Genomic DNA, 15,447 nt, shown 5'->3' on the forward strand with positions numbered 1-15,447 from the left:
ATAGAACGCCTTAAGAGATTACTCAAAACTCCTTTGTTCAGACAAGCCTTCATATAACCTTCAATCTGAGTCCTATGATTGATTGACTATTATTTTGCACATGTATTTTGATTCTGTCTTGGTTCTTTTTATTTATGTGTCTGGGAATGGGAAGCACTTTGTAACCAAGGGTTTTAAAAGTGCCTTATAAATACATTTTTACTGACTTACTTACTTTTCAAAGTGTGAGTTCATTGGTAATTATCAACAGGGATGTGTTACGGCTGTGAATAACACCTGGCAATGACTACCTTGTTTATGTTTTGTCAATTAGTTCCTTGTTTGTACTGAAGCAAGAGTAAACATCTTGAAGGCTCAGTCTGCTGTATGAATGCATTTAAATCAGGAAGCAACACTTCGTAACAGTTTGTAGCATCACAGATCTAATCAGGAGAAACACAAAGCTGAATGGGTTGTTTTTAAGAGAATAGCATCCAACATGTTCAGCTGAGACGATGTTTGTCCTTATGGTTTTATTAGACCTTGAGTCACCAACAAATACAAATTTAATTTCTCTCTTCTTAAGACTGTGTCCCATCTGTGTGGACGTTTGTTTTAAAGGCCCCATGTGTGGGCAGGGAGATGACAACATGATTACACAGCCTCAACAAACTAACTACAAACCAGCTCAAAAATGCAGCAGCCAGGATCCTGACAAGGTCAAAAAAGAGAGACCACATAACCCTATTCTTGCCTCCGTACACTGGCTTCCGGTCAGCCACAGAATCCATTTCAAAATCCTTTTGTTTGTTTATAAAGCACTTCATGGTTTGGCCCCCTCTTACATCTCAGAACTCCTGTCTCCGTATCACTGTGTCAGAGCACTCAGATCATCACACCAAAACTTCCTGTCTGTCCAAACAGCAAGGACAAAGAGATATGGGGACAGGGCCTTCTCCATCTGTGCCCCAAAACTGTGGATTTCTCTTCCCCCCACCATCCGATTAGCTTTTAACTGCCCCTAACCACACTGGCTCAGATACTCACTGCACTTTTAATTGAATTTCTTGTCATTACTGTTGTTATTATTACTGTTAATTTCATTTTTAATTATATTGCTCTTTTACCACTCTTCTTTCCCTCTCCCTTCCTCTGTTTGTGTGTTTTTTATTTAATTTTCTCTGTTTTCTTCATTTTTTTATGTAAAGCACTTAGTGTGTGTTGTGTGTAAAGTGCTATATAAATAAGGTTGATTTGATTTGATCATCTGACAACAACAACAAAGCCTCATGGAGTGATGAGCTTCCAATGTAGCCGGTAGGTGGCGCGACATTTTATTACAGCTATGGTAGATAGCTTATTTAAAATTCTCTATTACATTTTCTGAAATAAGAAGTCCTTATTGAACTCTTAAATTGGCTATTTCATGTTATAACTTTCTCTTCTCTCCCCTTCGCCTCTTGTTTCTCACGGATTCTAACTTTAATGTCTGGCGGTTGACGTAAAGACGCGAAAGGGCGGTTGACGTAAAGACGCGAAAGGACGGTTGATTTAATTGGCTGATGAGATGAGCCATAGCAACAGCAGGTAGTGAGTCCATAGCAACGGACACTTAAGGAAGTGTAATGCTAATATTGCAAAAGTTCTGTAGATTTTTATGAAGAAATTGAACACACTTATTTTATTTTTGCCTTTTGTGTTTTAAATATGGAGGATGAAAAGCAACTTAGTCGTCCCAAACGCATTTTTATCAACGACGTCCACAGGTATTCCTCCAAACACATCGCAAAGGTAACGTTAGCTAAAAGAGTGACCACTGTCGTAATGGAACAGAAGATATCCTAACATTGTTTACAGAGTTCTCTGATGTCCTTTGCAGTTTTTATCAACATGTGTGGAAGGAGAGAGCTCTGAGGAAGCAGAGGCTGAGGACACGATAGACTCCACACGCGGTGAACCTGCTTTTAATATAGTAGGAACTGTACCTGCTGACACTAAAGAGGAGAAACGAAGCTTTCTACTTAAACAATATACAGTGAGTAAGGAAAACATATGGAAGTAATATTTTACCAATATTTCTACTGTGCTGCAATTCGGGGAGAAAAATATACTTTTGACCTGAAGATGCTTCACAAAACAAACTCACTAAGCATAATATACAAATATGAGAGTTAGTTAGGGTTGCCAACTTACTCACTACTAAATAAGGGACAAGTGCACAGTGCCATGGTGGTGTGAGCATCATGTGTGAGTTCAGTGTATATTCATATTCTGATTCAACTGGAAATGCAGAAAGTGTGTATATTCCCTTTAATCATTATGTATCCTCATATGAATAAACCTCAAAGAAACCACAATTTGGCTCTTTACATCAAAAAACAGGCAAACGAAAAATTAAATGCAAAAGAGGAGTATGACTCACCAAATGTACTTTTTCCATGGATACTTTTTGCTGCTCTTGACTGACTCAAGCAGTCTTTTGTCCTTTTGCACAGCCAGAGAGAAGTCCTTACATGACAAGTCACAGTTTACAGATATTTGGAGTTCATTTTTGATCAGCTCTGTGCTGCATCTGTTTCTTGAGTCTGACCATTAAATGGCCATCAGAGAGAAAATCCTCTCCACACTCTTTTGCAGAACTTGGTGTATTTGAGGGGGCCTGTGATTTGGATGACAGGCGGTGATTGGCACATGATCTGTCATTTTATTTGATCTAGATCTGTAGAGTGCAGTCTGCTGTATTTACAAGAATTAATAGTCAAAATACGGGACAATTGAGGTCCTGTATTAAACCAACCAATTTATCCCAATAGTATATATAGTAAGCCATTTTCCATCAAAGATAATGATCATCCTGTGGTTCAAACTTACCACATTTGGATGTGCTATTCATTTTAAATAGGTTATACGTTTGGTTGACAAAAATCAAAAACAAAACAGTAAAAAAAAAAAAAGTATTTAGGATAATACGGATTTTCAACTGGTTATAATTTGCTGTATAATCTCTTTTTGGTAGTCACCGACTCGAGATGAGCTTCTTCACTGCCTGCTGGAGTGTGATGTCGTGGTGTACAATATTTCCGAAACTGGTTCACAGCAGCAGATTGAAGAGGCAACATGGGCGCTCAAAGGTACAGGAATAAGTCAGCTTTTTTTTTTAATCTTAAAACTAAACCCTGATCTGTTTCTCTTTGTGGTTGCTACTTAACTTTCTTATTATGCTACAAACAGCCCTTCAAGCTGAGATGGAAAACTTTGAGTCTCAGAAAATGTTCATCTTAGTCTCCACTGTGATGACATGGGCCATGACAAAGTCACAGAATCCGGTAAACCTGAAATACATCGCAGTCAAACTGTCAACTTGTCTGCATAAAACACAAGCAGTGTGACTATAACTTCTTTTTTCAGGATGAAACAGATGGGCTGCTCACAGAGGAAGAGTACATAAGAAGAAGACCACATCTCAGTTTCAGAAACCACCATAATCTGGAAAAACTTGTGCTCAAACTGAAGGGAGGTGTAAGTACAACATCTGGATTAAAAAGTTCAATACATGTAAAATTCATATATGTAGGGTGAAAGATTTACTGTTAACATGCACCTGATGCATTCTCTAATCTTACAGAAAAAGTCCAAGCTAAGGGGCTACGTTGTTTGTTCTGGCCTTCAGTATGGAAAGGGAGAGAACCTCTTTCACTTCTTTTTCAAGGTAGATATTATATTGACACTGATCTTAATGTATGTCTTTATACTGATAACCCTAATTTGTACCTTGTTTTTGAACAGGTGTCTTGGTTGATGCAGTCTCCAAAAGTTCCTCTATTTGGACAGGGTTCAAATTACATCCCCATGATTCACGTAAACGACCTGGGAGGGTGATTTTTATCTTTATTTTTTAAAGTTTATCTACATACTTACTCTAATTTGTTGTTTGACTTCACTAGTGAGGTTAACCTTTTTTCCTTTTTCAGAGTGATCCAAAACCTCATTGAAATCAAGCCGAAGTTGAAGTCAAAGTATGTTCTTGCTGTGGATGACTCTAAGAACACTTTGGAGGATATCGTAAAGGTAAATTCTAGATAACAAGAGCAAAATATTGCATTATGGAGATGGATATTGAGTTTGTAGTAAAATATCGTCATATGGTGTTCAAGTAAAGATTGCTTAAAATCCATGTGAAGTTCTAAAATACTATGTGTATATTTATTATATTTAATTACTGTATTTTACTTTTTTCCCATTAGATGATCAGTGATACCTTTGGTCCTGGAAAGATTAACATACTACCTGAAGATGAGGCCACCGTCATGAAGGCTTTTACAGTAAATTAAGTATTTTTTATTCTTCTACCAAAATGTTGTCTGGATTATTGCTCAGAGTTGGTGTTCAGTTTTTTTTCCAATATTAAGTTCATTTATTCTAAGCAAACATAAGAAGAAGAGGGAGAGAGTGTCGAGGGCTCACAAATTCAAAGAAGTTAAGTGAAATCAAATTTACTTATGAAGCACATTTGAGCAGCAGAAGCTGGTGAAAGTGCTGAGACAAGAAAAACAACACAGAATAGAGAAATAGAAAAACAAAGTGTCATGAAGGTGCTCTTTGGTAGGGAACACAGAAATTCAAAAAGGAGAAAGAACAAGGCGCCCCTCCAGGAAGAAAATTAGAAACCTTTGTTCAAGTAGCTTCAACATTTTTCTATTATCCAGTCTATATTGTTATACCACTTAATATATAGCTGCTGCTCCATTGAAATTTAAGGGAAGGCTTTTATGAGTCATTTTTTTCTTCATTCTAGTACACTATAAAGGTCCAGTACAAAATTGTTATACTAGAGTTGCACAATAGATTGGCAGAGTGGATGCTTGCACTCATTAAAGAAAAAATACATTTTTATCATTAGATATAAAAATTTCTGGACTTTATGTTAAATATATTTAAATGCCAAACAAAAAATATTATCAGATAAACTACCAGACGTATCATGTCACTCAAATGACAATGCTGTTTGCCCTGTACATAACATCACAACATATTCTTTTAGTAAATACTCAACATATACATTTTTGTTTTTATTACCCTTGACTTGTTCCCTCATTTCAGCCAGAGGAGTTACAGTTCCTGAGCATCAACCTGCGCCTGGATACTTTCGTCATTAAAGACTCCTTCAGTCTGCGCTGGACGTCAGAGGGTGGCATGGTTGAGAACATTAAGAGCGTTGTGAAGGAGTACAAAGACACCAGGCAGCTACTTGTGAGTGTTCAGTTTACAAATGCAGTTTCATTTTGACACAAATGTATTGAAGATTTTAATTGTTTTGTCATAAAGATTTAAAAATACATAAGATATTGATCTCTTGGTCAACCCTCCTGTTATGTTCGTTTCTCTGGAACAGCGATAATGTTCCTGGGTCATTTGACCCGGCATATTTAATTATCCAAAATTGTCAGAACCCCAAAAAATCCCAATACACGTTTTATCTAATTTTTAACTCCATTACTAACCATTTAATTCAAGATTTAGTCCATTTTTGTTCTTTAATTCTCACAGATCATGGTTCAATGAGTATAACTCACTCATTTTCATTCAAATTAATTTTAAAACTTTTTTTAATGTACTTTGGAAAGCCCTAAATATAAATACAATAGTTTTCCATGACATAGATTTTTGTTTATTTTATTTTACATTTTAATTTTTTTATTTTTTATGAAGTGATGTTGATAATTAACATGACACTTCTTCTGTCACATGCTGCCCAGATTTCTATGCCGCATTTAGCTGGTTTGGAGGGCATATATTGCCTAAAATAGACTTTAAAAAGGGTCAATTTGACCCGCAAAATAACAGGAGGGTTAAACATAATCAAACTTAATCCCAACACACTTTAATAAGGTATTTAGGATGTTAATGCTAATTTGATGCTAGAACAAAAATGCCATTATTTCCTTTTTTTACCTTATTTCGTCAGCCAATCAGAATCTGCCTTGTTGGACCTCCAGCCGTGGGCAAAACCACACTTGCAGAGAAGCTCTGCAGGCATTACCAAATCCATCACATTAAGATCAAAGAGGTCATTGAGGAAAAGCTCTCACAGCTGGTTAGTTTCCCATTCCCCTGTCTGCTGTCAGGTAACCAAAGGAAATATACCGCCCTCTAGTGGAAGTTATTGTTCAAAAGATGTGATGAGTTTGTAACTCTAGTTTAGAATTCTTTCTTGGCATCAGTGATACATGAAAAATGCTTAATGTCCATCTCTTTTCAGAAGAAGATAATGAATGGAGCTGACTCTGAACATGAGAGTGACGAGGTCACTGCTGCTGCACAGAAACAACTGGAAGCTTTGAACAAAAGCATGGAAATGAATGCAGGTTAGTTAAAGAGCCACATTAAGATAAGATAAGATACTCCTTTATTCGTCCCACAACAGTGAAATTCATGGAGTTACAGCAGCAAACAAGAAGGTGTACAGTACAAAAATTTCAACAAGAATATATGTAGAAAAAAATTGTCCATCAGAGACGACAGCTTGGCCATAATTCTCCTGTCAGCCACCACCTCCACAGGGTCCAGGACTGAGCTGGCCTTCCTCACCTGTTAGTTCAGTCTCGCTCTCCTGTATCCTGTCCGCCCACAGCAGGTGAAATCCTTCCAATGTGGCGTTCATGTCCGGTGTTAGCTGTGTTAGCATGATGCTACTGCCAGTATTCCCTCTGGTGCTGGGTTAGCTCGCCCACCTTATCGAAGATAGATCTTACAGTCCCCATAATGGTGGGTGGAAGGACAGGTCGATGTCGTCTTTTTTAGCTTGCACCTCAGTACCAGCGCATCATCCTTGCCTCCTTCTTTACCCATGAGGGCTGACATCCTCTCAGGCTCAGAAAGCTTATTCAGAAGTTATCGACTGACACAATTTTTTTATTTCTTGAATTTCACATTGAAGTAAGATGAGATATGACATATGACATATGACATAAACTGTCTTGTGTTTTAGTTCATGGTGCAAGTGGGACCTGTTATGAGTTTAGAAGTTAAAAGTTACAGCTACAGCTTTAATCATATTTAAAGAGCTTTATTTATCCTGGGGTATGTGTATTTAAGTTATCTATTTTTTGATTACTGATTGCTGGGTAGAGAGTCTTGAGATCCCCCTATTGGTTTAAACTCCTGTGTCGCTTCGTTAGGTAGACTGGCTGATCATCTCGTCTTTGACATGTTACAAGAAAAGCTGCATTCAAAACCATGCAGGAACCAAGGCTTTGTCCTCGATGGCTTCCCAAGGACTTATGAGGAAGCAAGGTTGATTTTCACTGGTGAGTTTTACCCATTCATTTCAACAAAGTGACATGTTTATGTTTAAATTAATGTGAATGTCGATTTTTTTATTACTCAGAGGGGGTCACAGAGAACCCGGATTCAAAGACTCAAATACCTGTATTCAACAAGGAGATCACTCCAGGTTGTTTGTGCACTCTTCACTTTGACTCAAAAGTTACAAAAAAGTATGTTCAGCGAAACCAGGACTGAGCATTTGTCTCATTGGTGTTATTTGTTGCTTTGCAGAGCATGTCTTTGCACTAAATGCCTCAGATGATTTCCTGACAAAGAGAGCACAGGGGCTTCCTCAGAGATTGGCAGAGCTGATGCACTACACCCAGGAGGAGTTTATAGCTCGTCTGGGAAGATACAGAGAGCTTAGTACTGCTGAGGAAACCCTGCTGGACTACTTTGATGAGATTGAGATTCATCCTGAACATATTGGTAAAGCCCTCAATGTCACATTGGTTATATTAGGCTGCAAAACTATTCAGGAAACAAAGATTAATGCAGAATGTAGAAGAGGATATCATCATATAGCAATCAAATCTTAGATGCTTTGTAGTCTTAGGAGAGATTTGATGCATTTCCCCTCACATTTCCTTTCTCGCTCAAGCTGTCTGATCAAAATTAAGGCAAAAGCCCAAAAAATAAAATGTATTCCTCAGTTGGTAGTTTCCCGCCAGCATCTGGTATCTTACGAAAGACAGCAGTCATCCTTTTTCTTGCTCTGTAAATAATCACAAATAATCATCATGTTCAGCAGAGGATTCTATGAAAGTTGCATAATCACCTCCATGTTTCTTTCTGATAAGTATGACTCATTACTCTCCAGAGATCACTGCAGGTGATCCAGAGTACACAGGAGCTCTGAAGAAGATCACTGAGACAGTCGGGCTCCCTAAGAACTACGGCCTGAGCCCAGAGGAGCTGGAGGAGGATGAGAGGAAGAAAGAGGAAGGGAGGAGACAGAAAGTGGCTGCAGAGGATGCTGAGAGGAAACACAGGAAGGAAGCAGCGCTGGCTGAGATGGCTGCTCAGTATGAGGAGTGGGTAAGTAGTGTACTAGGCACACTTGAGTCAAGCAACTCCTGCATTACGAGACAATGTGTAATCAATAAAGATGAATACATATATAACTACAGTACTGATTGTGACAACTTTTATTTCTAATAGCAAAAGAATCTACGTGAGCTGAAGAGACAGGAGCAGGAGCTGCTAGAGGCTCGCTGTCTCCCTCTGAGGAACTACCTGATGAAGTATGTGATGCCTTCGCTCACTGAGGCCATGCTGGAGTGCAGCAGGATCAAACCAGAAGACCCTGTGGACTTTTTGGTGTTTATACAGTAAAACCTCTACAATTAATTAACATGCCTTCTGTAAATATGAGTGACACACATGTTAATATCTTCTGTTTTGTTTCTGCAGGCTGAACATCTGCTACTCAACAATCAAGATGAACAACAATAATGAAATGATACCATACATGTTATCTGAGGGGGTGAATATTCAACAGTTACGTTCTAATGAGCTACATCGTTGTTGACCAAGCTGTCATCTTTCTCTTCCCTTATAGGAATTGAATATGAAACTCATGGCTCAGGTTTTATTTATGGTGACATTGTTGTCATAAATAGGTTTACAGTATAGCTTACTCTGACGATAATTTGCACATTTCTTTGCAAAACTGCAATAAAACACTGACATATTTCTTCAGTGAGTCAGCTGAGTTACAACTCCTGCATATGTAATCAAAACCACTTCCAGTAAGAACTCTCTTTCTCTCTCTGTTTTTTTCACTTGAAACATACGGCTTAAGTAGTCCATAGCAAATGATATACAGATGTTCACTATTAAATTAAGTGTTAAGTAAGTCGATTTCAATTGAATCAGTCTTAATAAGTCATTGGTACTTTTTCTAACAATGATCAATCTTCTCCAAGACTGTAGAGGTTCATGAATGAATGTAAATCAGTTGTATCGTATTTTCAAAAGGTCAGGGGGTCAAATGTTTTGACAAAAGGGGGCATATGTAAGTGTGAGGAAGTGCAAGAATCAATCAATCAATCAATCAATCAATCTGTATTTGTATAGCGCCAAATCACAACAAACATTATCCAAAGACACTTTTACAAACATAGCAGGTCTAGACTGTACTCTATGTTAAATTATTAATAAAGACCCAACATCAAGACAGGATGAGACTCAGTCTGATCTGATCTTAATCCATCATGAGCATTGCACCTCGCAGTATTTAGATAGTTACAGCGGCGAGGATAAACTTCCTTTAATAGGCAGAAATCTCGAGCAGAACCAGACTCATGTTAGACAGACATCTGCCTTGACCGAGTTAATGATGCATTTTTTTTATTTATATAGTGCTTTTCCGAAAACTCAAAGACACTTCATAAATAGCACACAATAAAAAAAAAAAAAAATAGAAACACAGCAGGTATAAAAACATTAACAGTTAAAAGCAGTTCTGAAGAGGTGTGTTTTGAGCTGGGAGTGGAGTTGCGTATGTGTTTTGGGAGGGAGTTCCAGAGTAGGCCCTGTCTCCCCAGGTTTGGTCCTACATGGTGGGGAGAGGAGACCACGGGAGGGGTTTTGAGGGTGAAGCAGGTCGGTGAGATAGGAGGGGGCAAGGTGATGGAGGGCTTTGTAGGTCAGGAGGAGGAGTTTGAAGTGAATGCGTTGGGGGAAAGGGAGCCAGTGGAGGTTTGGAGGACAGGGTGGGAAAGAAGTATAGAGGAGAATAAGAGAGAGATAGGGATGAGACGGGTAGTAGTAGTAGTAACTGTTGCCGCTGGAGTCCAGCACGTCCGTATCAGCTGGATTCTGGAATCATCATCATTATCAACATCATTTATGTTGTTTAAATACTCTGAAAACACATTTAGAGAGAACCCTCATTTGCAATGGTGCTGAGATACAGACAACAATAGAGCCCATACCAAAAAAATCAGGAGGTTCCAAATAAATAATAAGAGAAGAATAGGGGGAAGCAATGAGAAAAAATATACAAGAATAAATCATGCAATTCATAATGGCGGTGGAAGGGCAAGACTTTGACAATAAAATACATAAAAGTATTGGCTCAAACAAAAACATTAAGGGCAAAAAATCAGCAGCCAAAGTGGAACATAAAGAGCTTGTTCCTGCACAGAGAGGAAATAAAATAATACTTTCACCCACTATGATAGCTGCTTAATAGTTATACCTACAGAATAAACTCATTAAGATGACGCACCAAACATAAGTTGCTGACGTGTGATGACATGGCATAAACACACTTAAACATTATATAACAGTCTTTAAAAACTAAACTCTGAATATGGAAATTTACTAATATTCCTCTTGTCCTGTTTGTGTAGGGCTTGGCTCAGTGTTTGTGTGAGAGGTTTATGGTTCAGCCAGGTTTCCACTCATTACAGATTTGTGCTCTTACAGACTCCATCTGGTCTGTGACTCAGCTCCCTCTGCACTGAAGAGTCAGCACTTACTGGAAGAAGCATGCCCAGTCTGGTCCACATCCAGTGAAGATGTAAACACAGTTTTGTTCAGGGATACTTCTTGCTGAGAGACAGAGCTAATTAGTGATTTTAAAAAATGGATCAGGAAAGTTGTACTCCCACATTTTGAGACAAAGAAAATAACCAAAGAAACATACTCCATCATTCCTACTGTATTTTACAAGAGCACAATGCATTAGTCTAACTTCTCAACACTAGGTGGTGCAGAAACTCTTTCCAAAAGCTCCACTGAGGCAAAACAAAGGAGCAGTGGTATTCAAGTGTCTGTTAAAGTTTATGGATGAATCACTCTTCCACTTAAAGACTTAAAGTATTTTCCCATGCTTTAACGCTTCCTTTCTTTGTTTCTTAATTAAAAAATCTGGCCTTTGTTCTTCTATTGTAGTAAAATGTGTTCCTTTTGTTGTTGTGGACATTAAAGTCAGAGCGGTGTCTGGAGTTTGCTTTGTACTCTGTGGCTGACAAACTTTTTGAATCCATTAGCAGCTGTCTGCTGGCTCCCTCGAAGTATATGGAAAGTAAATCATAACAGAAGCACTTCCTGTCGCAGTGACTTTATGTACAAGATCTTACCACAAGAGGAGCAAAATATAGCATGTTACAAGTTCTTAAAGCTGCAAAATTACCTAACACTCCCAGTTACAATTACGATGTCTAGTCCTTGATTATAATTGTATCACCTGCTGCTGTTTTCATAATTTCACCTAATTTGATCGTTAAAACTTAAAAAAAAAAAAAAATAATAATAAATAAGAAATGGATCTGACTCAAAATGATGAATACATGAAACATTTATACAAAAACAAAAATTATGCAATATTTTTCTCATTTAAAATGATTATGTGTTCATTTCTTGTCACAGTTCAGGCTGCTTAAAAGATGCACAACGTTCTTTTGTTATGATTACAACAGGACTAAAAATGTATTGTACTATTTCTTTATTCAACATGGAAAATGTATTATCTAAAATTAAAATGTTTTAGTCTCACAACTCTCCTTGCCTTCTTTTAATTGAATTGAGCTTAATGTACAACTCTGAGGTCTCCATATAATAAAAAGGTTAATATTTCAGATATTACAATCCACCATAATGTTAGATGTTTTGCATTTAATGTATGATTTTATAGACCTATTTATCTATAGTGCTGACTTTTTAATAATAGTAATTTATTTTCAGTCTATAATATTTTTTATTTTACGTTAATATTCTCAAACTGTATTGAGTCTTATATAAATCCATTTTTAATTGATTATTTACAATATATTTGGATCAGCTCTTGATTATTAATTTGTTATTTCTTGTACTTACAAGATGTAAAAGTGATTACATTTATTTCTGCTAAATCTTTGGAAAAAACACTCTTGACCACAGACTGTTAACCAAACTCTGCAGTTTGTCTCAGCGGTATCTTTGCAAGATGTTATGTTATTATGTGTGTGGGCCAACTGTCTGTACATATCATGGACAGCGTCACATTGTCCCAAAGCTCCCCAATCATAATTCCCCAGCTGTACAACATTCTTCAAAACAGCTGACCAAACTATTACTGTGTGTTGTCTCAAAGCAGGGAATCATCAACAAGCAGGCAGTCAGACTCAAGCAAGAATGAGAGCAGCACAAACAGTTAATTAGTCAATGTAAGCCAGTATTAGAGGGAAAAAGATTCAATATGTAGTACATGGATGGGACAAATATTCAAGAAAAGGTGATTGTAACAGGTGGGAAGATATTCAGGGGTAAGCAAATACAGGAATGACATCTTGTAAAATGATTAGTGAGTAGGATACTTGGAAGACATGGGCTATAATTTGCAAGAGACCAAAAGGTCGCCCCCATCAGCCTCAGAGTGACACTGGGAGAGGCAGGGAGGCCCAGGACAACAAATTAGTGCAGACTCCCTCTGCAGGGAGCACGTCCAGCTCTGTCATTGTTATTTAATCTCATATTAATGGAGAGAAATTACAAGATGTACTGCCAAACACCCACAGGTCCTATAATTCATGTCATTAATACGTCTTGTTTAGCTTTACCAGACCTCAAAGTCAGCCAGACTCTCCATCATTCCCAGTATTTGACTGCTATAAAATGGAGGATTTTGTTTGCCTGCTAAGAGTTATTTTTCTCACTATGCACTGGAGCAACTTGAAATGAAAAGTACTAACTTACTGCTATTGCGTTAATCTGAATCAGTAACCCCTAAAGTAGTAAACCCAAGAGGATCAAATAATGTTAGAAGAAATGTCAAGAATTTGGTAAATAGTTGAACCTTTTATGTTCTCTGATCTGTTTGGAGAGCATGAGTCATCATCACAGATGCCCTTGCTGCCTCTATTTTACTGAACGTCTTATCTGCACCAAAGCAAGATGGGAACAGAAATATTAAAAGGCTTAATCATTAATGCAATTAAAACATTTGCATCTTTCCACTGGCATTTTTGACAGATGCATGAAGTGACCACAGCACCTTATACTTGTCTTCTGTGCCTTAATTTTTAAGGCCTGTTGACATTTTCTTTTCACTCAACCAGCCCTTAAAAATGAACAAGGACAATACCATGATGTGGTTTGTGGTGGCTTCTTTTCTTCAGTTTGGTTGATGTCTCTTCCACTCACCTCCCTGTCCTTCGCTGTTTCTGCAATGTTTTCCTCCCCTCTGCTACTTCTCTTGGTCAGTCATGACCATTCATCTAAAGTTGTGTGCCCTTCAAAAAGATTTAAAGTAATATTACAAATATCTCTCTCTTTATTTACCAATTTACAATGCTAACAGAAGATAACATTTTTGCCACAGTGTCGACAGGCAGAGGTGAAATGTGCCAAACTCCTTTCTGCAGAATTATTTCATTTTATTTGTTGTGCGATATCAGGCTGTCCTGACAACACTTGACACTGCTGTCAAGAAATAACACACTGTTGTTTTGGGGAATCAGAATTATGACCAATCAGAATCAAATATTTAATACAGACCTGATAGGATATTTCATGGTATGTTCCATTTGATCTCGGAAGTCGTAAATTCAGAGAAACCAGTCGGAGAGGTTATCTAGAACAGGGGTTCCCAAACTTTTCAGCCCGCAACCCCCAAAATATAGGTGCCAAAGACTTGTGACCCCCACTGTCCCTCAAAGTGGTTAAATGTTGCTTGTTAAGGCTGATTTATACTTCTGCGTTGAATCAACGGCGTACCCTACGCCGGGGGTCCTCCAAAATGTAACTCCCCGTAGAGCCGACGCGGACCGCAGGCTCTGTGATTGGTCCGCTCGGCTGCTTTTTCTTTCCCGCATTTACAGCACTTCCGGGATCCCGGACATCGGCCGCACATCGGCCGCACATCGGCCGTATATTTCATCTCCTCCTCTCGATTCTTCATGTAATCATGTCTGTATGATAAACAGCAACATGTATCAGCTGTAGATTAACATAACATGCTCTGAATCGATGTGGAAAAGTAAACAGAGATCGTAGCGGGACCGGAAGCAGGCGGCCGGCTATCAGAGAGACCACACTGCCCTCAGGCGTTTCGGCGGAGAATAGCTGTGCGACACGGACACAACGACGCACAAGTATGTGGTGCTCATGTCTACGTCAGCCCCTGCTGCGTAGGGGAGACGCAGAAGTATAAATGAGCCTTTAGCTAACCCTAACCCTAACTCTAACTTTAGGAGGCATCTGGCAACAAAGAAAGGCAGAAAACTAATGAAATGTACTTATTTGCAGGGTTTTATTTCAAATGTAACTACTATTTTTGTCTACATTTTTTGTCACAAGTTTAAATTATTAAAAAAAACAAAAAAACTGGAAGACATCTCAGAGACCCCCCCCATTGGTGTCCCGCGACCCCCCAGGGGGTCCCAACCCACACTTTGGGAACCCCTGATCTAGAACACTCATTGAGTTCAGAATTCCAACTTGGATTCATTTCAGGAACCCTGAGCTCGAAATCCAAGATGACGGCTCCCTGTATCGACAGTAAAAAAGCTGTGCTTTTAATAGTGTTAACTAGCAACTTAGTCTTGTTTTGTCTAAGTAAATCAATCACACCGACAGTATTTGCAAGTTCTATCTGTGGAGATATTGTCGTTTTGCTTTCACACACCAACTATCATGTAGTGTGTTGTTATCGCCTGGTACTGGCTACCAATGCTAACAACAACACTAGCTAATGGCTAGACAACTTTGCGACTTTATTTTCAACTCATACCTAGAACAGGGTCAACTCGGGTGGGTTGTCTTTCCCAGCTCTGACACCAGACTTCAAAGGACAATGGAAAGTACCATAAGTCCTCTTGATTACATCATGAACCCATTCCCAACAACCTTTCTCTCTTACCACAAAACTACAAAAATGAAAGCACCTTCAATCCTTCCCTCTCAAACCCCACGTTGCTCACATCCAGAGGTCACCGTCTGGTTCACCATAATGGCCACTCTCCAATGGAAAACCTCTAATCCAGGATGCCAGGAATAGTGTGTTATAGTGCTGACTTTCACCTGAACAAGCGGGGAAGAAAGGTCTCATTCTGTGGTGTAGGGCGTTAGCTCGACTGGCTGCAAAACAGACATTAAAGGTGGAAACGTTGTCCTCTTCTTTCAACCTTTTTTGATTAAGTGTTTCATATAATT

The 15,447-nt window shown here is 38.5% G+C and overlaps 1 protein-coding gene across 2 annotated transcripts; it reads left to right on the forward strand.

Annotated features, from left to right (window-relative positions):
- The first annotated feature begins 1,546 nt into the window (after window positions 1–1,546).
- Window positions 1,547–11,261, forward strand: ak7a (adenylate kinase 7a). 2 transcript variants are annotated; one of them, XM_034699073.1, is made up of 19 exons: window positions 1,547–1,770; window positions 1,859–2,014; window positions 2,996–3,110; window positions 3,211–3,305; window positions 3,388–3,498; window positions 3,605–3,688; window positions 3,766–3,854; window positions 3,951–4,047; window positions 4,224–4,301; window positions 5,080–5,229; window positions 5,945–6,073; window positions 6,239–6,344; window positions 7,158–7,286; window positions 7,367–7,432; window positions 7,537–7,734; window positions 8,126–8,343; window positions 8,467–8,625; window positions 8,719–8,805; window positions 10,741–11,261. In XM_034699073.1, exons 1-18 carry the CDS (start codon window positions 1,687–1,689, stop codon window positions 8,758–8,760), a joined length of 2,106 nt encoding a protein of 701 aa, XP_034554964.1. In that variant the 5' UTR covers window positions 1,547–1,686; the 3' UTR covers window positions 8,761–8,805; window positions 10,741–11,261. The 2 variants fall into 2 exon arrangements, with proteins under 2 accessions (XP_034554964.1, XP_034554965.1); XM_034699074.1 differs by having other exon boundaries at window positions 8,719–8,791.
- Window positions 11,262–15,447: the final 4,186 nt, after the last annotated feature.

Source organism: Notolabrus celidotus, chromosome 13 (genome assembly GCF_009762535.1).
Source record: "Notolabrus celidotus isolate fNotCel1 chromosome 13, fNotCel1.pri, whole genome shotgun sequence".
Classification (NCBI taxonomy): domain Eukaryota; kingdom Metazoa; phylum Chordata; class Actinopteri; order Labriformes; family Labridae; genus Notolabrus; species Notolabrus celidotus.

Coding starts and splice junctions, on each gene's coding strand:
- ak7a (XM_034699073.1), top strand. CDS start 1,687: ATGGAGGATGAAAAGCAACTTAGTCGTCCCAAACGCATTTTTATCAAC. Junction 2,015..2,995: donor TTCTACTTAAACAATATACA/GTGAGTAAGGAA, acceptor TCTTTTTGGTAG/TCACCGACTCGAGATGAGCT. Junction 6,345..7,157: donor AAGCATGGAAATGAATGCAG/GTTAGTTAAAGA, acceptor TCGCTTCGTTAG/GTAGACTGGCTGATCATCTC.